This window comes from Scomber scombrus, chromosome 21, assembly GCF_963691925.1.
Source record: "Scomber scombrus chromosome 21, fScoSco1.1, whole genome shotgun sequence".
Taxonomy (NCBI): domain Eukaryota; kingdom Metazoa; phylum Chordata; class Actinopteri; order Scombriformes; family Scombridae; genus Scomber; species Scomber scombrus.
Window position 1 is genome coordinate 10,062,004 of NC_084990.1, and position 27,866 is coordinate 10,089,869.

The 27,866-nt window shown below is 40.3% G+C and overlaps 1 protein-coding gene across 1 annotated transcript; it reads left to right on the top strand.

The window, feature by feature from the left end:
• Positions 1–590: 590 nt before the first annotated feature.
• itga3b (integrin, alpha 3b) lies at positions 591–27,841 on the top strand. Its single transcript, XM_062442415.1, has 26 exons — positions 591–873; positions 14,098–14,225; positions 16,336–16,418; positions 16,794–17,043; positions 17,257–17,355; positions 17,620–17,824; positions 18,289–18,482; positions 18,976–19,064; positions 19,162–19,298; positions 19,787–19,873; positions 19,962–20,029; positions 20,192–20,337; positions 20,472–20,618; positions 20,723–20,820; positions 21,188–21,356; positions 21,630–21,704; positions 21,794–21,873; positions 22,123–22,200; positions 22,365–22,467; positions 22,775–22,951; positions 23,916–24,047; positions 24,470–24,583; positions 24,983–25,081; positions 25,171–25,296; positions 26,126–26,867; positions 27,111–27,841. The coding sequence occupies exons 1-25, from the start codon at positions 683–685 to the stop codon at positions 26,291–26,293; spliced, it is 3,243 nt and encodes a 1,080-aa protein (XP_062298399.1). The 5' UTR covers positions 591–682; the 3' UTR covers positions 26,294–26,867; positions 27,111–27,841.
• The last annotated feature ends 25 nt before the right edge of the window (positions 27,842–27,866 follow it).

The following is a 27,866-nucleotide window of genomic DNA, read 5'->3' on the forward strand; positions in this document are numbered from 1 at the left end:
AGAAACACTAAAACCTATCCAACACTGTGCAGATGTACTTACATTTACATATAATTTCTGATGTGTGTTTACAAGAAATGTTGTCTGTTGTAATTTTATCATGGTCATAAAAGGAAACCATTGAAAATAATTGACAAGTGAGCTCATTTAAATGGGGATACATTTGGATTGAAATCCGAAAGGTGTATTGACATTAAAATTAAATTCAAAATTAGATTCAAAATGTCGAGTATATTGCTGAAGGGAATATTCAAATACCGTATTAAAATTTTACAAAAGCATACATTTTACAAAAAGGTCGTTCAGAAAAGCGGTTTGCAAGTTGTTGCTCTTCAAGTGGCACAACATCTGTAAAGCAGAATGTAGTTCTGTGAGACCAAATGAATTAAAAACCAATGGGAGAGACGGCTCATCGTGGAAACGCAGGCTGTATGTGCACTTGTTTCAGATGGGTGTGGAGAGGAAGGAAAAGAGCAGGGGAGGGCACCAGAGAGAGGCAGAGGCAAGCAAACACCGACACCTAGGCAGTGAAGCTCAAGAGTGCGAGGGGGACAGCCGGCTCTCGATGGGGAGGTATCTGTGAAGCGCAACCTACCTGTTGGAGCTCATTACGGGGGGACTGCCGCTCCGGACCCACGCTGATCGTGGATCTGCGGGAAGGCTATAGTGCACTTTGCGAAGGATGAACAGCCCAAAAATGTCTCCAAGACTATTCCTCTGCGCTGTGATTGCTGTGTACCACGGGACGCAAACCTGCAGTGGATTTAATATAGATAAACAGTTTCCTGTGATCAAAGTGGGGAAAACCAAAGGGAGCTTCTTTGGATTCTCAGTCGCAATGCATGAACAGACGGAAGGCTCCAGACAATACCTGTAAGTTGTCATCTGTGCATGTCCCAGAAAACGCTCAACTTCAGTCGCATTTACAGGTTCAAATAATGTCCGTGTTCAAACAGGCTACGCACCTGCTTCGGCCCGGTAGGCGGATCGAACAACTACCATTTTATCCGCCTCATAGGCGCTTATTGTGGTCGTTTCATGTCCACTAGTGTGCAAAACCCGGGATGTTGGAGTCTACAGTATACTGGGTTAAAAAAGAAAACACCTGCTGCCCATTTATAAACTGAGTTTTACGCACTTGTTAAACAAGTGTTTTTCTACACGTAAAGCAGTTCTCTCTATTAAACCACTGCTGTAAATCTCTGCAGATTTATTTAAGCTACATCCAGAGACAATACCTTTATCAAAAATATCCCAAACAGGGTTTCTGTGCAGTGTGCTCCTTCTGATAGTAAAATAAGGTAAAAGAAAGTCTTGTAACTGGGCGTGCAGAAGTTAGGCTATTACCTGGGTCATTTTTTATTTATTTGTTTTTAAAGTGAGGTTAAGAAGAGGTTAAATACGCATCTGAGCTATATCTGAGCTATATAAGATGTTGCAGTTTTCATAAATATTTTAATTTGCCAAACAAATTCTCATATATTTGTATTGCGTTTCTGGCTACATGACATGCCAGTCCAACACCACCAAAAATCCTCCAATCACTGCTGTGTCACTGCAGCAAACATCCCTCAAACTTGACTCAAACATGCTTAAATGATAAGACATCATTCCTCTTATATGCTTTGAGTAACTTATGTAGCTGGAGGTGAAACAGCTGGGCCAGGTGGACTGTACAGCTTTGGGGCTTGTCACTACTGTGGAGTTCAATACACAAGAGCATGTCAGCATGTGAAATAAGTATTAATATTGTAGCAAAAGGTATGTCATATCAGTCTAATGGGTTCCTGTATTGCCCTTTCTGTGTATTTACTGTAGGACAGGAGTGTGTATATTCCTCCATTATGGGCTGCACAGAAAGCTGTTGCATAGCCTGCTCTACTTTCTTTCCACCTATCCTCAGGCTATTGTATTCAGCTTAGACAGAAGTGGGCTTGTGTTTCCCAATAAAGGTATTCATTGGCCTGTAACACTTGTAGGTTGTGTTTGCCAAGACATATATGCTCATGTGCAGTTAACAGCATTTGGTACCCTTTACATACAAGTAAATGCTTTTTCTTAAAGGAATAATTTATGTTCAAGGACAAAAATGTGCGTGACACATCTTTCCTGTTCTTTGTATACAGCGTCTTTGATGAAAGGTCCTCAATCTTTATCATTGTTTAGTGTAGGATTTCCCTTGGCCAATTACAGTGGCCCCTCTCATCCTTCCACATCCATGATCACACAGTGTGTTCATAACTCGCTGTTATATGTGACCTTGTTCTGCTTTGAAGAGTAACGCAGGAAGTTGATTGCAAACCAGATCCCGCTTGCTCTGTGTTTTCACCATTGAAGTGAGTCAGAATGTGACGTTTATCAGCCTAATCTCTGCAAAGTGGCAGATATGTGATCAATGTGCCGGGTCCCCAGAGGGATGGAGTCAACGTCCACAGACTGCAACCCAAGAAGGGGACCACATGGCAGTGGTAATGAGACTGGAGGTCTGTAGGGACAAGGAGGCACTGAGAAGACTCACTGGCCTGCTGCAAGCTGAAAGGTTTAAGCAACAATGTGCTCAGTTCTGCACTGCAGCTTACATCTGATTTGGTTAATAAACAGTATATCCGTAATTGCTGTGAGCTGACTGATTAGCACAAAGTCCACTTACACAATACCTAAAACATTATTAAGTTCAAGAATCTCAGCATGGTAGGGTGAGGTGGAGTGGAAGTTGAAGTAAGGGCAAGTTCTTTTTCCTATTCATTTGGTAATTACGGATGCATTACAGGACTAAATGCTATGTACAAGCCTGTGGACCTGGTTTAAATTTGGGTTCACCCATTTTCCTCCTTAATTAGTTGCATTCTCATGTGAAAAAAGTCAGGTGAAATGAACTCACACCAATAGTACAGGCACAACAAATCAGTATGTTTTAAGTTGTTGTCTTAGTTGCTTGACATTGGCAAAGAAACTAAGGCAATACATGATGACAATGATGCCAGCAACAACAAAAAAAGAAGTGGATCCAGTGAATTTGCTCGACTTGGCTCAGGATGTGTTTTGGTACAATGTGTTACTTGTGTCCCAGTTCTGAATTTGGAGAAGTGAGACTACAGATATATCTGATGGAAAAGAACTCTGACATTTCCACTTGCCATGTGAACTATATGACTCAAAATAAAAAATATTAACCTAGCAACTTGCCATCAGGTTCTTCCCCTTTCAGTTTTAAGAATGAAATTCCTTTCTCATTGTCAACACTTGTTTTGACCAGTGGAGTGTTTTTTTTCTTCCAATGGTATCTTCTGTTTCACCAGTGTCCTCGCTAACAGCCTAATAATGTTATTTGTAATCTTTAGAGCCAACAATATTCACTAAAGACTGTGTTCAAGCCCTGAGAAACAATTCTGTAAAGACACATAAGAATGTGCTAATAGTGTCTCCCATGTTTGAGTTGGGCTGGTTTTACAGTTCTGTCTGTTTCCTCTGTGTTGTCTGAGTTGTTTTGTGGCCCCGGATCTGTGTCACTGCACCACAGAGCTGTTAGCTGCAGTTTTCCTCATGATTGGAGGCAGCTTGAGTCTGAATATTTGAGAAATGCAAGCATATAAACCAGTTGTGACATGTGCAATGTTTAAAGTAAGTATTCTTTGTGCTTACATGAGTCAGACAGAGTACAAGATAAAAGTCAGATGTTTTCCCACTCCCAGTTCTGCAATAAAATGAGTGCAATAAAGTTTTTTTCCTCAACCGTTCCTTAAGATGCAACCCATTATCCAATTAGTCTAAATCTAGCAGTGTATTTTGGCTCAACTGAAGCAATTTAAAAAATGTATTTTGAATTGAGGATGGGTGGGGTTGTGACCAATTAGTAGACTGATATTACTTGTTGCTGGGGAAGGGCTGCACCTGAATAATCTAGAAGATACCTGAGGCCAATTTGTCCACTCCCCTCTTCTCTTTGAATCACCCATTTAAGGTCTCAGAGAGATATTTTGCCCTAAGAGAGCTTTTTTTTGTTCTCTGTTGTAGCAGGGAGGAGGGACTGGGTAGTCAGCTGGCCACCTATTGGCTCTTCCAGTCCCTTGACCCCATGGTATGCCTGGAATGTATTACCCTTCTCTGCACAGTCACAACCTGCCAGGTTTCAGGTTGAGACAAGACAGGAGTGAGAATGGTGATCTGGGGACTATTGGGGAACACACACAATAACCCTCCAACATTTAAAGTGATTCCCTTCCTTTTCCAGACTCCTTCATTTTACAGCCAAGAGCCTCTTAGACCTCAGAGGAAGAATTTAATTCCTCTGACTGATGAATATTTAATCAGAGTTGAGGTGCCTCCGCCTTTTTCAGCTCATCTCTGTCTGACTACAGCAGCCCGAGGCCATGAAAGTCAGCCATTTAATTTGACGGGGGCTTCCCCTCTGTGCTGTGAGGTGCAGATTACACAGGTCGACCTGCTGTAAGGTTTATAGGCACAAACAGTCTGATGTTCAGTGCAAACATGTACAGCAATATGTTCTGCTTTTTCTTCCAACCTCCTGCAGTTTGACAGGATTAAACATTAAATTATGATTTACTTTTGCAGAGTTAAAGAACAGGTTCACATTTGTTCACGTCTGTGTGAGAACAACAGTTAGGTGCCCAAATGAATATGGAAACATATTTTGCTCGTTGTGATCGTCCCTCCTGGTTATACTGACCATTAGAAGATCCCCTCGAAATTACAATGTAAGTGATTGGGAACAAAATCTGCAGTCCTCGTTTTGAGCAAAAGTGCACCTAACACTTTATCTGAATAACTAAAAAATGTTGACTTGATTTAACTCATATTAGCTTCAAATAAATAAATAAAAATTGGTTGCAGGGCTGTGTGAATTTATCCTTTAATGTAAAGCAGCAGGTGAGGATTATGTTTGATACAGAGCTTTTTTTGATATTCCTCCCCATGTAATACATTTCAGTTTAAGCTAGTTAAATACATATATTTTGCTGCTTTAGTGTGGTAGTGTGATTTCTATGTCAACATATTTTCATGTGCAAGAACATGATTGTGTATTGGCCTATGAGCTTTTACAAGCATGCACAATGTAGACAACACATAATGACTGCACTGCTGTTGTGTTGCTCCTTTCACTGCACAGCAGCTAAGTGTAATACTCAAAAGGTAGTGTCAAATTAACAGAATGACCTAATGTGTTATGTGCTGTGCTGTAACACAGGCTAATGTAAATGATGCAGGTGGGTATGTGTAACTTTGGCAGTGATCCAACATTCCCCATCATGCCCTAGAAATGCTAGTGGTCTTTGTGTCTGCAGTAGGCCTTTCAGAGCCCTGGTGTCATTGCACAGTGAAACACTTTCAGATAAAAATCCTGTGTTGTTCATTAGACCCTCATCCATGTATTACATGAAAGCCAGCCGGATGTTACTGATGTGTACTTCCATTGTTCAAATATTGTTAAAAATGTGTCGGTTGACATGCTTCCTTGCCACAAAGAGCGTATAAAAAGCAGAGGGAAAATTTAGAGGCCACAAGTATGTAATGAGGCATTACAAAAAGTTTTATGACACTCCTTTCTAATTTATTGTATTCTAAGTCGACCCACGGCACCTGCAAATGTTGGTGCAAGTGTAAGTTTGTCCATAGTGACTGGCCCTAATCTTTAAGGTGTTTATTGCCTGTGTCCAATCAGTTGGTAATGGCATGAGTCGCATTTTGTGTAGCAGCCGAATGAATGACGGCTTCTAATAACATGCTGAAATGGATCCCAGCGGGACCTCGGGCCCCCTGCTAATCTCCACATAGGAGAATCTCTTTGGTGGGGCTTTCACTGAAAATACCTGCAGTGAAGACTGTTTCAATCCCTAACAAAACTGTAAGAGATCCCTTTTTTCTCCCGTGGTTGTACAAATGCACTGAAACAGCAGGGAATTGAAGCTCCTGTAGCTGGCCTTTGGGCTAATGACGGCTGCCTGTAGCTAGAAAAACTATATGCTTCAATACCTTTCATGCCACTTTTCATCTTTGCAGGAGAAATGATCCGGAAGTATAGGTTTACAATTGGTATGTGTGTGTGGAAGGCAATGTATGTGGTAACTTGTGGTATTAGCTTAACAATACCTCCACCTGTATTAGCATATTATACAGTTTATTGATATACTACAAAAAGTAAAACTAAACATGTCATCGATAAAGAGCCAGTTCCAGTGGTCTTTATTGGAAGTTTTCCATGCCACAGCAGGTCAAAGCAGATGTTTCATGCACACACCTGTGCTGCTTTATTATGAGCTGAGTAATATCTCTGAAACTTGGCACTAACCAGACATGCTAAAAGTGTTGCTGTCAGCTCCATTCTAACTGTGAGGTAGTCCATCTGTAACCCATATCCACTCTTTAACATCAGGGGTCAAAATGTTAATGGAAATACTGTTACTGATACTGCCAGTCTCTTGTGAGTTCTGCTATGTGTGCATGGTGTGAGGCTGAGGCATGGATGTGAACTGGTGTGGTGTCGGGGTCTGATAAACATGTGTCCAGGCTCAATCCAGCTGTGTGTGTGTGTGTATGTGTGTGTGTGTGTGTGTGTGTGTGTGTGTGTGTGTGTGTGTGTGTGTGTGTGTGTGTGTGTGTGTGTGTGTGTGTGTGTGTGTGTGTGTGTGTGCGTTTTCATGTGTGTGTTTTTCTGTTTATATGCATACCTGTATGTTTATTTCTCCCTGTCAGTTTGCTAGATAGCATGTTTGTATGTGTGTGTTTTATCATGTGTAGGAGTGCTGTAGGAGCAGTTGGGGAGCCACAGTCAACACCTGACATCATTCATCCAGTAACAGCAAACACTGGGTGGACATAGTTAGCAGGCTAACCTACAGGCATAATCCAAAATAACATTGTCCTTGTCAGACATGGTTTTACTTGTTGCTAATGAAAAGTGAGTTAGTATATTATCAGGGGATGACCTGCCATGTTTAATTTGTCACACAGGGTCTAAATGAGTTTGCTCTCCTGTTACTGTTTCACCAATGGCAGATGGTGGTCTTCAAACAGGATGTTTGTCCAGCTGAGATACCCTGTCAGACTGGTGCGTGTGTGTGTGTGTGTGTGTGTGTGTGTGTGTGTGTGTGTGTGTGTGTGTGTGTGTGTGTGTGTGTGTGTGTGTGTGTGTGTGTGTGTGTGTGTGTGTGTGTGTGTGTGTGTGTGTGTGTGGCGAACACAGGTGCAGACTGATTTAATATCATCGGATACTATTTGATTCTTCTGCACCATTTCCTCTTTTGATCAACAGTTACATTTCATTTCATTTCGATCAAATGTTTCCCCTCATTTTAAATTTCCATTCATACTAATGATGACTGTGTTTAATTTCTGATATATTTCATGCTCTTCTGTTTAAAATAGCTAAAATGTGAAAGTCATATGTGGCTGAAAGTAGTCTCGGAAGACTTGGCAAGTCCACTTGCTCATCCATTTAGCTCTGAACTGCAGTAGCAGTCGATGAGGTCAGTGAAATGTACCTAAGAAAAAAAACAAACAAAGATTTTAAGGCTTTCAGAAACACTGATTAAAAAAGAGAGGAAAAGGAAAAGCAGTCAAGTTGGCTACTGCTTTTGTGAAAATAGGCGTGCCTACAGTTTACCACTAACTTCCTTCTCCATGTGTATGTTTGAATTGTTAATAATTGACCCCCTTTGGCAGTGATACTGAGGCATATTGTAGTCTCTTTCCCCTTTTAGGACTGTAAGAGAGTAGATCATATCATGTGGTTGTTAGATTAGTTTGTTATTGTGTAATCATCGTACACATTTCAGTTTTCTGTACGTAAAAGCCTACAAATTTTGTTATAAAAGTAATTTATTTACATCAACGAAAAGTTTGGTTTCATTTCATGAATTAAAGTGGAACATAGTTACATTTTGTCAATTTTCTTTACATGATTTAGACATACTGTGCATTTGCCTTATGTCTTGATATATATATTAGAGCTGCAACAGTTAGGCGATTAATCAATTAGTTGTGAACTATCAAATTAATCACCAACTATTTTGAAAAATGAATTAACCATTTTAAGTATTTGTTTAAGGAGTGAATTTCTCTAATTCCAGTTTCTCAAGCGTGAATATTTTCTAGTTTCTTTACTTCTCTATGGTAGTAAACTGAATATCTTTGAGGTTGGGAATTGTTGGTCGGAACAAAACAAGACATTTGAGGAAATCATCTGCTATCTTGAGAGACAGCAAATAATTTTTAGTTGCAGCCTGAATATATATCAGTAGTGGACAATACCCCTTATTAGTATTGTGACAAAGATTCACACTATATTGCCCAGCCCTTAGACAATGAGTAGACCAGGTGCATGGGGCGGCATGTCTGTGTGACCAATTCTACTTGCAGCAGGTTAATTTATCACTATTTGTCCAGAGACGACTCATCTGTTAGCCATGTCCTGTACGTGCAGATACATAGTCAATGTTTTAGCACTAAGGTGTGCTTACTGTGAATAGTCCGATAGCAATGTGCGTGCTCACACCCACCTACTGCTTTGTGAGTGTTTCCTGGAAGTACAAGGAACTGAACAACTATTGTAATACAGTGAAACCATAGTGGGTACAGAGCAGTTACAGACAGGAAAAAAAACACTAACTCATCCTGTGATTTCATGCCACCTTACCTTCAGCACAGCAATAGCAGACCACACTGTATCAACGTCATCTCCTCTTTCAGTAAAGTCATAACATCATTATAAGAGCATAAAAAGATCTCAGCCCTGGTCTCGTCTTGTCCTCATGCTTAATTCAATCTGCAAATTGAGTCGCTCCATTCAATATTATCTAAATTTATTTGCTTAGTGGGTCTAAGTGGTGATGTTTTTTCTGGAATCGATATTAGTGGCGTGTATTGCAATAGCTTTATATCATCCTGAAAAAATACTGAGGATGTAGTAACAGTGTGTGCTTGTTTGTATAGCTGTGTGTGTCAATTAAATAGATTTAGGATTAGGGATGAGGATTAATAGCTCTTTATGTGCCTGTTCCTTGCCTGTACTTGTTTGGTAATTTGGTGACCTGTCACGTGGTGCGATGAGAAGAAATACATATGGGGAGTGTCAATGCAAACCATCATGTTTGACCAGGTTTTGTGCTGTCTTGGACCCAGTCAACAGTGTGTATTGTCCTGGAACATTTCATCATCTCCGAAAATTGCAGCTCCTTTTATGTTTTGCTCATTTCACTTTTTTCCTTCAACAAGCTGAATGTTCGTCATGACATATTGTACATCATCATCCACAGCGGCTTGCCCATAGAAAGGTCTTGCCTTTCAGCTGATTGATTCCCTGTTCAGCCTTTTAAAGGAAGCAGGTGTGCTTTCTGTCTCTAATGTTAGTTGTACGATTTGTCAAAATGTGAACACACTCTCCACTTCCATTTATAACCTTGATTAAAACCTGAATTGTTACAGTTTTTAAAGCTTCCAAAAACCTTTCTCTCTTTTTCACCTTAGTGAACCTGCTCAGGGCTGTCCTTTTCCATCAAACCACTCTGTGTATCCTCATCTGACAACACCTTGTTACCAGGGGCAACAGCTACATGCGTCTGCTTGTTTCCAATGAGTCCGCCCAAACTGTAGCCAGAAGAATCACATTTTTAATTGCAGAAGCGGTAGACCTGTGGTTCTACATGATGTACAGACTGCTCATGTAACTTTGCAGGTTATATTTCAGAATTTGTCACTCTAATAGTTCATGCCCCATACTTTGATTCTTAAAATTCAACCATAATATTTGCATACTGTGTCTAACAGTATTGTAGAAGTGATAAAGAAGGTAGAAACACTGCAAATTTTGAGTGTAATCCCATTTCAAGATGTGGGTATATTTTAAATGGTAAACAAAATCACAGCCTAAGGGTTACATGCTTTGCGCATGATGATTTCTTGTGTTAGACATGTGGTTCAAAGAGGACTTGTATGCCTAACTGATAAAAATAGGCCCTGAGGTTCACTAAACATTTTTCTTTTTCTGTGCCCTGAGGGCTACAGCCTCACTTTGTGACAAACAGGTTACCCTAAGCCTTATCTGGACAGGTGATCTATCACTAGACTAACACATTCAGTCACACTTGAATAGTTAATAGTTGAGGATACAATGTAGAAAATACACGTCAATAAAAAGTTAGGAACGAAGTTGCCTCTTTTGCTCTTGGTCTTACTCTCATTTCCTTTTTCCATCTTGGTCTCTTTGTCAGCCACAGTCTCTCACTTATCTATTTTCAAATATTTACCCCTCTTGACATTTAAGGCATGGGCCAGCAGAGTGAAAAGTTGTGTGCCAATAGTAGACATACATCAGGTGTCTCATCACAGTCCTGTTCAGACTGGACCCAGATGAAGATGAATTTACTCTAAATGAGGCTGTATTATGCTCCTCTATAAACACGACTGACTCACCTTGCACCCTGTCTCTTCTTGTTAGTTTCACAAAAACCTGTGAGATGGAAAGAAAATCTTATCCAAAAGGGTTTAGTCATATTTAATTTAGTTAAGGTTCAGGGTTCAGTCCTGTCGACTTTATTGTGAGTCACTTGAGTAGTCAGGTTAGTTTAATTAACTACAAAGGAACTACATTTGCTCCTTTAAGTGTCTTATAGACAGATCTCTGTTTACCAAACTGACAAGAACTTGTAGTGTTTGTTTGTTTTTTAATCATCATTTTCTCTCTTTATTCTGTCTGGACTGTTTCCCCAGCCCCTCATCTCTTCCTTTCCATCCCTCCCTCACTTTATCTAAATCTCTGACTGTTTTATTCATAGTTCAGTCAGATACATGGGTGGGCAATGCTGATTAAGATGATAAGTTGACCTCTGTTTGTTTAACTAAACATCACTAATATGAATATACAGTAGTTCATCAAACTCCATTCCTTTTACTTTCTTACTCAAGATGTGAAGAATGCAGCCACACTCCACTAACCTTACCTGGGTGTGTTAGACACAGTAAATGTTAGTTTTAGCCAGCCGCTCAGATCGCTCGTTCGGCAGAAGGGGCAAATTTCAACATGTCCTGAGAGTAGGAATGCAGCTGCTGGCTGCTCACCCCCCTGCCGAATCCCTCCCTTGGGCCTTTGACAGCCTGTTTATGAGCAGGTGATGAGCAGGAAGGGAGATAGGATAGTGCACAGTGTTGCAATTGCAATAGGGAAGAATATTAGTTGTGTTGTCAAGGCTGAGTCAAATCTTTGTAATGATAGGTTTTGGTGATTTCTGTGGATGAGGATGGCTGAAAAAGTACTGATAATTAGAAAAAGTTGGTTTTCATCTGTCAGTGGCGATAGTAATATTGTTTGCATATATGAAGTAGAATCGTTCAATCGTTATGTTAGTGAGGACAGTTTATGTTAGGGGTTCTGCTTAAATAAAGTACAGTATTACATTGCAAGTTATAACATTAAAAGGTTGAAAATAGAGCTGCTCACTTTGAAAACTGCCTTCACTGTATGTGAAAACTGATGGCGTCAATCCGCAGTGTTGAATTTTCACAACAAACACAGGTGACCCACGTGTTTCTCCTGAGACAGTCAAACGACAGTGAGTATGTTTATGATGTCGGGTTAGATCAGATATTGTTGTCTGGTTTGCTGCAACAAGCAGCCAACCAATATGGAGCAGGTGTGATTAAACTGGACTCTGTGTCCATTTTCCCCCTTTTTTTCCCCTGGTAAGAGCAAAGTTCACACGCTAAGTGTTTCATAACAGACTTGCTTATTCCCTGACTTGGCCCCATTCTTTTTTGCTCTAGCTAAATGCTTTGTCTAATCTCCCATAATGAAGCTTGGTTTTTCCACAAGAATGGCTAACCTTGTAAGCCAGTGTTTTGAGACACAGTGTTCCCAAACTGCTGAAAAACTCTTTGGGTGGTCATGACTTCTGTTTTAATGGCCATGGAAAGATTGTAGAAAATCAAGTCATTTTGCAGACATGTACCATGTACTGTACAGTATCACTCACCCACTTGCTCATGTGCTTAACTTTTTCTAGTATGAGCACACACACACATACACTTACAATGTACATCACAAAGTTGGTCCTCACATTCTCCATATATCTGTCAGCCCTAGTAACGTCTACAAACCTCTGTGGAGTCTCACATGCTGTCTACATTACGAGAATGATTGCCTGAACCAAGGCCTCTTTTTCCCAGTCTGCTGGAAACTGCCGGCCCTCAGAGGCCATCTTGGTTCTTCCTGGTTGTCATCACTGTGGCAAGATAATTGATTCATTGCTGATAATGCCCTTCTGGGAGCAGAAAGAAGCCATGATTGTACCTTTCTGTTTCAAATGATGCACACATGGCTACAGGATGTCAATTTTTCATGCGTCAATGGAAAATGCATAGCTTACTCCTGTATATTGTATATTGTACTCCTGTATATATTGTATGCTTTAAAAGCATAAGATGGCATTTCACACTCATATATTCATGGCTGGTTGAAGTAAAGAGTCAAAAAAGGATAAAACGAATGCAATAGTCCCTAATCTGAGATCAGAAATGTGGTAATCTCCCAAACTGTCAGGTTTCAAATTGATAATGGGGTAATTCAATACAAGATCAGCAGCCAAATGAAACTCACATGACTGATTTCCACGCAAACTTCCTAATCTGTTCCTGTTCAGGTGACACATCAAAGAGAAAATATTTTTGTCTGGCTTGAGATGTTCTCATGATTAGATTGCAAGTGTGTATGGGGGCATTTTGTCTACATAAGAGTGTAAGACAGATGTTGTAGTGGAGTGGTAGAGCCTGGTACACAGTCTCACTCTGTCTCACTCTGTTTGGGTAGAATGAAAACTCACCATATCCTGTGTAAGCATATTCACCAACATTATATTTAAATCTTTAAATTTACCTCTTGCAAAGAATGATCTTTCCTCAAGTTGGAACAAAGTAATGTTGACTCATAACAGACGTTTGGATTTGAATGTACAATGACCTAACTGTAAAGGAAGGACATTTTTACGTCTACACCTCTTATCTGTATTTATTCATATTTATCGTGTGTGTAAGGGTGGTAGCTGCCCTGCAGCTGATATGCCCACAAGGCTGACTAACTGTTTGAATCACCACTTTCTACTGTTCACCATTGCCAGTAAAATGTCAGCAATCAACCAGCAATGCATGAATCTTAAAATCTGTACTTTGACTACTCTACTATATGCTTTTGTTTCCAGACTCGGTAGAGCAGGCTCTGTGTCACACACACTGTAAACAAGATTGTCTACACCTTCCTCCTACAAAGTGGAGCTAATAAATCTTTTGCTGACAGTAAATAGTGTGTCCCAGCACAGAGTTGTAATCCCCCTACTTCAAAGTTGTGCTGTGTGTTAAAAGGTGCTGATGTAGGGAGTGTCTGGGTGAGTGGACAAAAAGATCAGGTCCAACACTAAGAAACTAGTTTCTGTGTGTGTGTGTGTGTGTGTGTGCGTGTGCGTGTGCGTGTGTGTGTGCGTGTGTGTGTGTGCCTGTGTGTGTGTGTGTGTGCCTGTGTGCGTGTGTGTGTGTGTGGTGCCAGACTTGTCACGGGTCATGCTCTTACTGCTCCTCTCTTTCCACTTTTAATTTACAAGTCACGTGAACTAGCCTACTCTTTGTGTGTGTTTCCTTCCGTCTATATAAACTGAATACATACTCGGTGTCTCAGGTGTCACCGTTAATAATTCATACACCTTATTAGGGCAATGTGTCATACTGCTAAAAGCTGGATGGAAAGTCGAAGCCAGATGCTCATTCAAATGTACTACAACTCAAAATTGTAGGATTGTTTTCTGTGTTTTGACTAGCAGGATTATCTGTGAAATCGTCTGGCTTCTTTATGTTGCCGTTGCTTACTCTGCATGGTGTTATCTAACATAATGACAAGGCTCTGATATAATCTAATAATCTTTATCGGTCTTTCCCTGTTTTCCTGTGTGTGTGTGTGTGTGTGTGTGTGTGTGTGTGTGTGTGTGTGTGTGTGTGTGTATGTGTGTGTGCGTGCGTGCGTGTGTGCGTGCGTGTGTGTGTGTGTGTGTGTGTGTGTGTGTGTGTGTGTGTGCGTGCGTGTGTGTGTGTGTGTGTGTCCAGGCTTCTAGCAGGAGCACCCAAAGAGAAAGCCATGTCTCTACAAAATGTCAATGAAACGGGAGCTGTCTACTCTTGTCCCATTACAACGGATACCACTGATTGCTCCAGAATGGACCTGGTCAGCTCAAGTGAGTGAGCCTGTGAGATACACAGTAAAGCGAGTTGTTGCACCTGAGCAGAGTGAGAGGAATTAGCATTGATGTGAAAACATGATGATGAATATACTACAATCTCTATAAGGCTGTACTAATGATGCACTCAAGTCATATATGGACAGTAGAGATGGCATTCCCATGTTAATGATTTCTGATTAGTCAAGAAAATTGTGTGATAACTGAGTTGGTTGTGTGAATATTTAAAATATTGTGTGTTGGTAAATTAAAATAAAAAATAAAAAGTATTTGACGTGAACACTACTAACAAATCAGAAGCCCTTAATCACTATAACGCCAGTATGAAGTGAACGCAGCATTAGGAACAGCTGTGCTTTTAGCTAAAATCAGTATGCTAACATGCTCACAATTATGATGCTAACTTCCTCACACTGACAGTGCTAACATGCTCATGTTTAGTGGGTGTAATGTTTACCATACTCTCCATGTTATTTTGCATATTAATTAACACGAAACACAAAGTACAGTTGAGGGTGTTTTGAATGTCTTAGTTGAGTTAGTAGTTGGTCATAAAAGTTTGGGATTAGGATTGTGACCTGATATTGCCCCTATTGCCATATTTCCACCAAGTCAGGGCATCAATAAAGTTATTATTATTCATCCCAGGGAAGAAATGAAAGTCTGTACAAAATCTGATGTCAGTCTGTCCAATAGTTGTTGATATATTTCAGTCTGGACCATTGACTGTAGGACAACGTGTCTCCACTTCCTACCACTATGCAAAAGTGAAGCAAAAATATCTCTTTTCGGAGAGCTGCCATCTTGCTTGTGTGACGTCATTTGGAGGCAGAGTCTCTGCAGAAGAGTCAGGTGGCAGAGAGTGAGGCTTGAGAGTGTCTGTCATAGCTGTCAATCATGATGTCTCACCCCCTTTTATATCATCAAATAACTTTTTAAGAATGTCTTGAACTGTTTATGAATATGACACCCATATTCATAAACAGTTCAGAGGTCTAGACCAAAGTGGTGGAACGACTGAAAGTGCCATTGTTGTTAGCCTGGCTAAAAACACTCCAGAGATAGTAATTAAAGGGGTGACGAAATGATTTAGTATAGCGCTTCCATAAAGCTGATGAATAAAAAATTTGAAGTAACAGGCTGAGAAATCCTTTCTGGTTATCAAGCTTCAAAAACACTGGATTCTACATTACCATAATGGACCATTCCTGCCATGCTGTGTCTTTCAAATTCCATGCCTCCAGTTTGTAATGCAGTAATGTTAGACATTTGTGGTCCCAAGTCCAAGATAACACTGATGACATCATCAGGGTTGTGACTAGTAAACTGACATTTTTGTTTAAAATTGAAGGAGTTCCCCTTTAACACATATGGGTACTGTAGAGGATTTCATTGACTGAGGAACTGAGACCAAAAAACCTTGTGAATGGTAATCATCTAGCTTCCTCTTTATTACTAAGGACAGTGCTAGTGTGTCAAACAATTGCAGAGTTTAATCTTTGTCATGTTCCATGAAATGCACAGTCATTTGCTGCAACTACATGATGAGTTCCAGGATACAAAATCTCTGAAAGTGCATCCTCTCTTAATTGAAGGTTATTAACTGATATACTGAAGGTGAATCGGCCCCCCAGAAGGTAAAAGTAAGAACCATAATAATAGGATTCTTCGTCACTTATGATGGTGAGGTCGGAGTTGCTGCAGTCACGGTGCATTTTTGTGGTTAATATTTGTCAGGGCATGATCCAGGCTGAATGAAAGTTTACTGTTTAGGTTGATTTTTTCTGTGACTGTGATCATCATAATCATGGTGGATGTTCCTTATATATATAAAGGATGGCCTGACAAGACTGACACTTTGCAGTGCATTTATATGGCGCTGAAATTTTGACATTGAAACCGATCGATTCCTAAGAAAATACCAAATATTTTAATATTCATGATGTGAATCTGCATTCTGTACACTGTATTTCCATGTTGGTAGAATAATAATAATAATAGATTTTAAACGGCTATTTACTACAGCACATTTGCAAAGTTATTAGCTTTCAGTTAACCTTTTAATGTAACTCCCACACTTGACCCAACCTATCTGACACATCCACAGCAAATCCATCAGAGATGGTGGAGGGCATGTGGCTGGGTGTGACCGTGGCCAGCCAGAGAGACCAGCCGGCAGGACGCGTGCTGGTGAGATGACACCCTGTATTACTCTATTATTCAATGATGCAGATGACATATTATGTGTACGGCAACATTTCCTGTAGCATTGAGGAGAATCCAGGGTGCAATGACACCCTGTTTATTCCACAATTTAGTTTCATGGATGACAGCTGCAGCATACAACCACCGGATATTTCACTCAACACACGCACCCACGAGACATAATGACACATTCAGGTAGAAATTGCCAGGCAGAGTCATACTGAAATCATTTGCATGACTAATGAATTATTTTTTCCAGAGGGAAATTTGTGTCTTTTTTATATAAACTCTGCAGGTTATTTTAATTTCTTACAACACGGGATGTGGAACAAATTAAACATTCTTTTCTCTGGTGTTCAGGCATGCGGACATCGTTATGTGAAGATCATCCAAGGTGGCACAGAGGAGCAGCGTCGGATGATAGGAAAGTGTTACGTGAGGAGTAATGACCTGACCTATGACCCCAACGATGAGTGGCAGACATACAGTTATGAGGTCTGCAATCCCAACTTCGACATGGAGTTTGAGGGCATGTGCAACATGGGCATCTCAGCCGGCATGACAGACACTGATGTCTACATCGGCGCCCCTGGCAGCTACGTGTGGCAAGGTTGGCACTGAAGAGTTAATATAAAAAAGAGGGTGTTTTGTTACTTAACATTGAAATAATAGGCAGGTTTCACAGACGGGGATTAAACCACATGCAAGACTATGACAATCCTAGTCTTAGTATAACAGTAGGATTATTCTCTGTCTGGGAAACCTGTCTGTTGTGCACAAAGCAGATTTTAACATTGTTGTTGGATTCTGCTTTGTTATAAAGGAAATGTTCATGTTACATGGAGAGATCCGGATCCTGGGAATGCATGGGACTCCACTGGAAAAGACTTTGGACAGCTGAAAAAACGATACAGTTATATGGGTCTGTTTCTTTTTTGTATCATATAAAGTGTAAAATGCTTTTTACCATTTAATCTTCCAAAAGTCAGATGAACATCTAATTGTCAGTATGAAATGCATGAAAACCACAAAAAAGGAATAAAAAAATATGCTGTTCATTTCACAATAGTGTCATCTGTATCACAGCAAATCCCATTTTGGCCATGGTGTTGAAAATGGCCCATATTGCTTTTATAAAGGTCAGACGGCAGTTTTAACATTGAATCCCTAATGCTGTCTTCTGCAGGTTATTCAGTTCTTGAAGAGAGGAAGCTGCTGAGCCAGGACGACTACACAGTGGTGACAGGTTCGCCCAGGGCTGAGTCCAAGGGCTCTGTGATGTTAGGGCGAAAGATGGCCAAAGACATTCAGGTGGCACTCATCATCCCTGGGGAACAAGTGGGCTCGTACTTCGGGAACAGCCTGGCTATCACTGACCTCAATAATGATGGGTACGTCTCTGCACTAATTTAGAAATAATGTTTCTAGCTTTTCTCCTAATGCCATTTTTGAACACAAGCCACATAGCTAGAGGAGGACAACAATGAAGTGTTATGCTTGCATGGATGAATAGTTTGCCTGTAACTGTATATTGTGTATCTTGAGGTGTGAGCTGCTCTAGTGCTCTGTAGCTATGATCTGCTGTGTTATGTGAGGAATGCATGACACTGATGTATGTCTGAGCAGGGATGAAAACCTGTCCTTTCAGCAGCTCAGATAAGGTGTTTGTCATGACATCATGGCAAAATCCCGTGTCTCCCTTTGATGCATGAATGAAACCTTGTAGGACCTGAAAGACTTTTAGGGAATGTATTGAGATGCAAAGAATAGGACTTGTTTTTTTGGTTGTTTTTTTAATGTTCGTGTGTTGCATATTAATGTCGAATTTATTGGATGTTTCCTTTGCCTTTTCCAGTTGGAATGACCTAGTCGTTGGTGCCCCGTTTTATTTTGACCGTAAGAAGGATGAGGGAGGAGCAGTGTATATCTACATGAATGAGAATGGATCTTTCCAGAAAACTCCCACCACAGTACTGAAGGGTCCAGCAACATCTGCATTCGGCTTTGCAGTTGCTGCCATTGGTGATATCAACCAAGATGGATTCCAAGGTATGACTCTGAATGCAACATTTGTTTTACATTTACACAAACAATCTATTTTACTTTCTGTAAAAAACTCAAAAAGGACAATATTATTCCACCCAAACTGCAGGTTAATTGATGCACTTCAAGTTAAACACTATTTTATGGCATGTTTCTGGTATGTTGTCTACCCTCGCTATATGCTTAATGTAGAGGTAGTGCATTTAGTACAGAGGAAGCATTGAGTTCCCTATTAAGTAGTTTGTATTATATATGTTTCCTATGCATTGTTGCTAAGCAATTATTTCAGCAGAGAAACATAATGGACCTTGCTACATTACCTACAACCTTAAAGCTTAAAAAAAATTGCAGCAGTTGGCATTATCTAGTCATTATGTAGTGTTATGCTGCCACCTACAGGAGTAACACCACCTTTACACAGACTTCCACCAGTTTCTTTTCAGTTGCTTTCCTTTGCATGTTTCTTTGAGATAGTTCACCCCTTTCCTTATGTCTGCAGACTTTGCAGTGGGAGCTCCATTCCAGGGCACAGGCAAGGTCTACATATGGATGGGAAGTAAAAACGGAATCTCAAAGAATTACAGTCAGGTAACCTCTCACCTGGTGTGATTGACAGTTCGGACATTCTCTTAAAAAGCCATATTCTTTTTTATGGTCTTTCATGTGTCATTGTTGCCCTCTATAGGTAATTGAGGGTAAGTCAGTGGGTAATGGAGGTTTCCATACTTTTGGCTATTCCATCAATGGGGGGATGGACATGGATGACAACAGTTACCCTGACATCTTGGTTGGCTCTCTTGATGATCGCATTGCCCTGCTCAGGTACAAATAGTAGAGAAAAATGTCAGTGTGGTGAAAACATTACCATTTCACTTTTCTTTTTTTTTTCTCTTCACAATATGTTTATTGTCATTTTCTCATTTTCTCCGGACAAGACATATACAGCAACACAATGACAGGGCAACATTTTGACCAAGGGTACATACATTACATTTAGCACAGACATATACACTCACATACCATTTCACTTTTTTTTAATTATCATGATTTAACTTTATTTAAAATATCATAATGTGTCCTGTGCATTGATTAAAATTGTAAACTGTGTGTTTTTGAACAAAAAATAACATTTTTAACAAGCTAAACCTATTTCCTAAAAGTGAAAGTACAAAGTTTAAAAGTAAATATTATATAATAATGTACAAGCAGACGGATTATGTGGAAGATATTCTCAACTTTTGTAAATTTAATCATTGGGTTTTGTAACTTAAATCTAGACTGATTACCCTTTTTTGTTTGTGTGTTTTCAGGGCTCGACCAGTCATTCACTTAACTAAGAACTTCACTGTCGGGCCAAATATTGTGGATCCTAATAAGTGTCCTGGAAATACACCATGGTGAGAATTCTCTTCAGAGCACCTAATTCTGACACTGGTTTATTCAATTTTGTTTGAAGATTAATTGATTTCTCTTTGTGTTTCACAGCATTACAGCGAGAATGTGCATGTCTTTCACTCTAAGCACCGGAAATAAAGACTTCAAAAAAAATATCAGTAAGCTGTCTTTCTTTACTTCAATTATTTATGTTATCTAGTCAAACCATGTGCTTTTAAATTATGCATATTGCATAATTTAAAGGCTGCAATTATACTGGCTTGCTGGTGGATATGCTGCATCTTTATATAATGTGCTGTACGTGTTTCCACATTGTAAAGCGGTGAATTACACAGTGGAGGCCGACATGGAGAGGAGAAGAAGTCCCCGTGTTCGTTTTCATGCTAATAATGATGACACATACACGGGCCTCCTGAGCCTGCCAGCATCCAAACCCAAGTGTCATGATCTGAAGCTGACAGTAGTGGTAAGGACTCAGTACAAATACACCATATGGTTGTTTTGATTGTGCTATGTGTGGTATGGGCATTTAAATTCTGCTCTTGTCCAGTAGCTATGTACTTATTAAGACTAATACAAGATTCTTTGATGAATTTACAGTCACCTGTGAGAGACAAACTGGAGCCAGTGGTCTTTTCCCTCAGGGTGTTCTTACATGTACAAAAACCCAAAGCCAGGCGTTCCCTGCAGAACCTGGACTTTTTCCCAATTATCAGCCCGGAGCAGAAACTCACACAAAGAACTGAGGTTGGTCCATACGTAGCAATCAGAGGCCACATTATATAGATAGATATAGATAGATAGTGAAGCACATGTTTATGATGTGATGCTATTTGTCCTGTTTCCTGCAGATTCACTTTCAGAAGGAATGTGGCTCGGACAACAAATGCACCAGTAATCTGCAGCTGAATGCCCAGTTTGTTGATGATAACAAAAAGCCTTACCCCAGGTGAAATGAATTTCTGAGTAGTGAAAACCTTTTTTAACTGCCAGACTTTTTTTTCATGCCTAACAATAAAAAAAAGTCAATTTTTTTCTCAGAAATTTCACATCAGCAATGTGGAAAAGTTTATTAAACATTTAGACTTTCTAAAGGATTACAATCAGAAATGGAAAAATAGAGAGCCTTTCTGAAACCAATACAAATATCTTTTTTAGCTGTTACTGTTGCAGTGTTTCCAGTTGCAGGAAAACCTGGGTATACCTGAAGCCCTAAATGTGTATATTTGCAAAAATTAATACATTTAAGGACTTGTCAATAATTGAAAAATAGGTGAATTAAAAAATACTTGTTGTTCATGTTTCGCTGTGTTCAGGCAGGGAAAATTCCAGGTACTTCAGTTCAGCAGCAATATCAAGATAGTACAGCTGATGGTGGAGGTGACCAACATTCCTTCTGAGCAGAAGCTGGCTGAGGACGCCCACCAGGCCATGCTCAACGTCACCATCCCTAATGCCCTGATATACTCTGCTGTCAGGTCGACGGTACGTCCACTGGAGGGCAGCACGTGACAAATTTAGGGTGGACGCCTGGAAAATATCCATTTAATAGTTACATATAAGTGTTAAAATCTTCTTTTTTTAATAACACAAAATCACACTGCTAGATTTTTCTTTTTGTATATCATTAAGATGTAAAAAAAAAAAAAAAAAAAAAAAGACCTGTTGTTCTCTGACACTGTTTCTACTGCATTTGCACATGTATCTCCAGCCTCTTGAACTGCTAAATGTAATCATTTTGACATACTATGTGTTTAGGACAACGAAGTAGAATGCAGATTTGACGGCACAGTGATTTGTGAGTTAGGGAATCCACTTAAAGGAAATGAGAAGGTAAGTTTAAATCTTCATCATGAACCGTTTTAGTTTTCGGCTTTTTTCCTCTGCTGTCACACTTCTAATTCTCTTGTTGTCTTAATTAGGTGTCACTCATCCTCAGGTTTGAGACATTAGGGATCGATCTGTACACACAAGAGGTTGAGACTAATCTGCTGCTGTCCACGTGAGTGTCTAACACTGATGCATAATCATACTTCATTTACAGTGGGACAGTATTTTAGAGGCTAGTTTTAGTTCAGCTTTTTACATACTACATTTGTTTATGTTAGCGCACCAGCATTTTGTTTCTGTCCTCGTGTTTTTAGTGTAAAAGTTTAGGCTGCATTTCAATTTTCAGTGATAATTTCTTGCTTTTATGGCTCTAAAATAATCTGAATATTACACTGGCACATTTTTTTGCTTGTTTCTTCAGGCTTAGCGAGCAGAGCGACCTGAAACCTGTGGCTGTGGCCCTGCTGATTGAGAACACCATCCTCCCCTCCTTTTCTGTGTGAGTGCCATTACTTAACAACTCATGACGCAGTGTATGTACAGCACAGTAAAGAGCACAAAAATTCCATGGCCACTGAAGTACTGTAGGTCACATCATATTATCTTCCACCCCAGTTTCTGCTTGCGTAGTGTACAATCATGTCTAACTCTTACCCCATCCAGAGCGAAACAAATGGTGCGAACACAATTCGGTGGGACGGTGATGGGCGAGTCAGCTATGGTCAACACCAGTGACGTGGGCAGTCTGGTGGAGTTCACCTTCATTGTGAGTCACCTCCACCGCTCAGACTATATTAGACCTCCAATACTATATATTACATCTAGAATATGTGCTTCTCACCCACATTTCCTTCATCTCCACCCTGTCTTTGACAGATTTTTTTTTATCCCTCAGAAGTTTAATATTGTGTGGGGAAGAGATTGTTATGTGAGCTATGGTTTGTGGTGTAAGCATGACCAGGGGTGGATACTATTTAGGAGTCACAAAGTCACAGTCAAGCCCTGACTGTTATTTCACACTATCTGTTTGATTTCTACTGACGTTTGTGCTGCTGACTGTTTTCCACCACTAGGTAAACATGAGAGGTCAGCCGTTAGGAGACCTGGGGACCCTGGCTGTGGAGTTTGAGTGGCCCTTTGAGGTTGCCAATGGCAAGTGGCTGCTGTACCTGACAAAGATCGTCATTAAGGGGCAATCAGAGACAGAATGTAAACCCCCTGGAGATGTTGTCAACCTACTTAACCTAACTGTAAGGCTCCTTTTTAGGTTTTGCTTCAGAGCCCCAACATGAAACTTTTTCCTCATGACCAAATGAAGTGTATTATTGTAATGTTTTCTTTTTTCACTCTCTTGGTCAAGTTTTTCCCCAAATATTTTGGACACTGTGAAACAGTTTCCAGAGTTATGTAAACCAGAAACAGGCTCTGAACATGGAGATTGTGAACACAGTTTATTACAATGAAATCTAATTGAAACAATGCCAGTGATACATCTGGCAAACTGTGCAGGTTCAGACAGGGGTCTTTGTAACATGTAATTCTTTTTTATTTTAATCCTTACTATCTGTGCACTGTTTTTCTTTCTTATAGCTTGCTGCTGGCCTCGCCCATGAAATATGCACATCCCAAAATGTCCCATTATAAAAAATGCTACAGACACAGTTGCATATAAATACAGCAGTTCTTTTAATGAAAGGCATGACGGTTTCACACCATTGCCATTTTGTTGATTGTACGACTCACATACTTTGGGGGAATGTAACAGTGCCCTTGATGAGTTTCACTGAGCTGGGCTGACTTAAATTACTTTGACTTTCCTGACGTGGAGTGTATTGTGCTGTTCACAGGCGTAATACATGTGCTGTAAATCATCCAGACATTAGAGCAAACTGACGCAGTCTGAGCAGTCTAGAGTACATTTCAGCGGTAGAAAAGTGGTGTGAAAATGGTGTCAGTGCCAAACCACAGCTGTTCAAAAATACATTTTGGAAAAAAAACATCAGTGTCGCCACATACAAACCTCACAGAGCCCCAAATAGAAAATCATGATGTGTGTGGCCTACATATAGACAGTGGAAATGACAATGCTATTCTGAGAATAATTTGGTAATGTCTTTATCAAAACCAGTAATTACCACTAGGCCTCTGATGTAATGTCTCTGTCTCCTATGCTTCCAGCTTTCATTTCTCCCTTGTCCCTCTCTTGTCTTCCAGTTGTCAGAGAGTGGATCCAAGCGTACAAAACGGCAGATCAGGGTGGAAGATGTCGATGACATGGACCAGCCACAGATTATTGAGCCACAGGCAGCGATCACACTTAACACACGAAAAGAGTTCTACTCATTGGTAAGAAATACATCTGCCAAAACAAGGATCATGAACAGCTTTGAACTACATTATTTGATCATCAGATTTTGAGGTAGAAGCTCTTCATGCTTTCCCGGATCATTGAACAGAAATGTAAGAAATCACCTTACTGCTGTTTCATATATGGACATTAAAGCTATCTATGTGTCCCCACTATGAACTGTGATTCATTCAGCCATGCAGCATGACTCAAAATCACCAGCAACGGCTACTTCTCTACTACTACTCTACATACTGTATACTATAAGTATAGACTTACCACTAAGTGTGGACATGAATCTTCTACTATACTGGTAGTCTTTCAAAACACTCCTAGTCTTTCAAAATTACAGTGTCCAGGTGTTAATTGTCTCTATTTGCTCATTTGTATAATAGTGCTTCTTTCTCATCATGTGTTGAAGGAATGCTCCAAGGGAACGGCACGATGTGTGACCTTTAGCTGTCCATTACTCAACATGACGGATTCAGCCAAGATTTATGTGCAGTCCCGTTTGTGGAACAGTACAATGCTCGAGGTCAGCACACCAGCTACAGCCACACACGCAAACACGCACACACACACATACACACACACACACATAATAATTTAATAAAATTGTCCATGGCCTCTTCCTGCTTTGGTTGAGGAACATCAATAATGAGTGTAAGCCTATTCATTCATTTTCATTAATTATATTGTGGTAGATCTTCATATGGTCAGAAGCAGGATAACCCGTGCTGATCCATTCACACCAATTTCAGTGTTAACAGATGTGCACCACTGGGATAAACCTCCCATTGGCCAGTATTTGCAACCATCTTCCTTGTGCTCTCCTTTTTTTTCCAATTTGAAAGAGTGTATCTGGATTCTGTGCTTCTACAAGCTTTGACTTCTTTGTGAACATGTTTTTGATGCTGTGTGTGTATTCCTGCAGGACTATAACAATGCTCAGCAAATCGTGGTTAGAGGTGAAGCCACACTGAAGCTCATTACAGATAAACTAAACATCAAGATGGACAGTCAAACCACCACGGTATGGGTGCTCTTATTGATGGCAATGATGATGACACTGCTGATAATGATGATGATGATTTTACTGGACTGTCTCCACTTTTCTTGTAGTTCTCTGTGGATATAGAACCAGTGGCAGGGGTAGAGATACCCTATGAGCTCCCATTATGGATCATCATTTCTGCAGCTGTAGCAGGAATTCTACTACTAGGAATCATCATTCTTATACTTTGGAAGGTGAGACCACAAATTACACTGCACTAATTACTCTCGTACATAAACCTGCTGTCTCTCTGCAGACGCAAACATCTTTCCACATGTACTATTTTATTTAGTCGCATCAAAGATCCTCACTGGATTCTATGATAACTGCTGACCCCTTCATATGACTGATCTATAATCATTTTACTCCATATTGAGCCATTAGTCTAACCTTTGACTCACTCCCCCCATGCTCCCTCCTCCTCCTCCTCCTCCTCCTCCTCCTCCTCCTCCTCCTCCTCCACCCCCAGTGTGGCTTCTTCCAGAGAGCCAGCAGGAGGGAGATGTATGAGGCCAAGGCCCAGAAGGCTGAAATGAAGATCCAGCCCTCTGAGACAGAGAGGCTGACTGAGGACTACTGAGACCCCCATGGGTCCCCCTATGCAGTGGGGACCCAACGGCACACACCAGTGGGGCTTTTGGGTAACAACACCCCTTCCAATGGACTTTCTATGAATGCTACTAATGAAAGCGCTATACGTGTGGGGTGTAATTCGACTTACTTCACTTTCTTTCCCTTCAGTTTCTTGTAGTTACTGTAACTAACATTTATTCTACTTCTCTTTCAGGCTAGTTCTGGGTCTTGAGCTCCTGAACATTTTATATCATGTTTGTCTGTCATCCTTAATCTTTCTTTTCCATCTTACTCAGTGGGATACTGTGGGTCTCTCGTTTCCCTAACTTGATTTTCCCCAGCTTCTGAATCCTAAATGTTATTCTCAGTCCATCATTAATCCGCAGGTCTCCTGCGGCTGAAGTGTATCCTCTTTAATGTCACCCCTCTCCCTCTCTCTTAACTCTATAGCTTGGATTCTTCAAGCGAGCCGTCTACTATCGGATAATGCCAAAGCACCAGGGGGTGAAAATTCGCAAGGCTGAGCGCTATCAGTTCAATCTGGGTTTTCAGCCTGAGGAGCCACAGAAAAAGTATTGGATCACCAACTGGACAGAGATGCAGCATTACTACTACTGAGGCCTTAACTTGGAACCTTGAACCACTTACCGTCACACTGTTTCGACATAGGCCAAACAAAGAACATTGGGCTTTGTCAAGCTACATGGATTCTTCAGTGCACGGACCAACTGTGGAGAGTGCATTCGATTTGAAACATAACTGTTTGTACATTTCTAGTAGATTTCATCAACTTCTCCAGTGCAATATACTGAACATTTGTGTTTCAGAAATTGTAATGTGTTATGTGTTTTTATTGAATGCAGTGTTGTACATTGAATCGGGGTTGCATTCGAGAGAAAATTGTTTGTCGCAAATTGTTTTGATTAAGGTTTTTATATGCTGAATTTGGTGTTTGTGCATTTTCATATCTTTCTGAATCCTCCATGCACAGTTCCTGGTCATTCATCATGTTTATTTTCACCATGTCTGTTTGCTCTCTAATCAGAGGAATGAGTTTATTGATTTTCTCTGTGATTGTATACGTCTTTTCTGCTCTTTCACCAATCATCACTGTGTGGTCAGCAGTTGTAGCCTATGTATGGGTCTTAAACCAGTTGTTCTGGAGATCATTTTCAAACTGCACTTAAAATATGTTGACCAACATCCACTGTGTTATGAGCGAACAAGCAGCGTTAGTGTATGTGAATGCCTACGTCAGTGTTGGCAAGCACTAAGTAGACGAGCATCTCAAATGCAGTTATGGTTGTGGCACTGACCTTATATCATGATAATGGTACTCTTAAATCTGCATGAAAAAGTAGTTTCTCTGGTTTCAGGGAATAAATACAGAGCGTACTAGAGTAGTACACAGAGAGATTCCATTAATGTAGTTTAGGTTTTAGTTGCCCCCATGAGATTCCACTGCGAAAGCCCATCAGCAAACAACCCTGCAACAACTTAAAAAACAAAAGCTTATCTGTATGTAGACTTAACCAACACGTGTTGATGAGATGATGGGAGTACACTTAATCACTATTTATTACACTGTCTTGCGTTATTACAATATTGAACCTTTTTGGATATTTTTTAAAAGATCCCATACGGGGAGTCACAACACTGGATTCAATAATACCATATATTGTACCTGACTGGAGACGTTGTGTTGTTGTAGCTCCAGCTTAGATAGTTACGCTATAAATTGTACATAGTGACAAGTTACGATAAATTGACTATATGAATGAATGCATATGTCATTGGCCTTTGTTGTTTCATTGTCTCTAAGCTTTGTATTTTTGTACGCGACAGTGAGCTGAAACTTGGATTGTTTCCAAGCCGTTGTGGCCCCTTTTGAGGTCTACCTGCAGCACTGAAAATAGACTGGACCAACAGAAGACAGTCCCTGATGGGAACAAAGTGTTGCATTTACCACTCTAGTCCGTGTTACCTGAGAGCCCACAGGTATTCTGTTGGGAGACTGAGATCTGTGGTCATTACAGAGGCTCCATTGACTCTTTGAGTGAAGAGTAAAGCTGATGAACCAATGCACAAATTCTGTTCTCTGTGGTGGTGTTTTTGTTCTTGTTTTTTACTGTGCAGTTTCAATGTAATTAAATTGTTTTGAACAACCTTTGCAGTTTTAATTTGCTGCCAG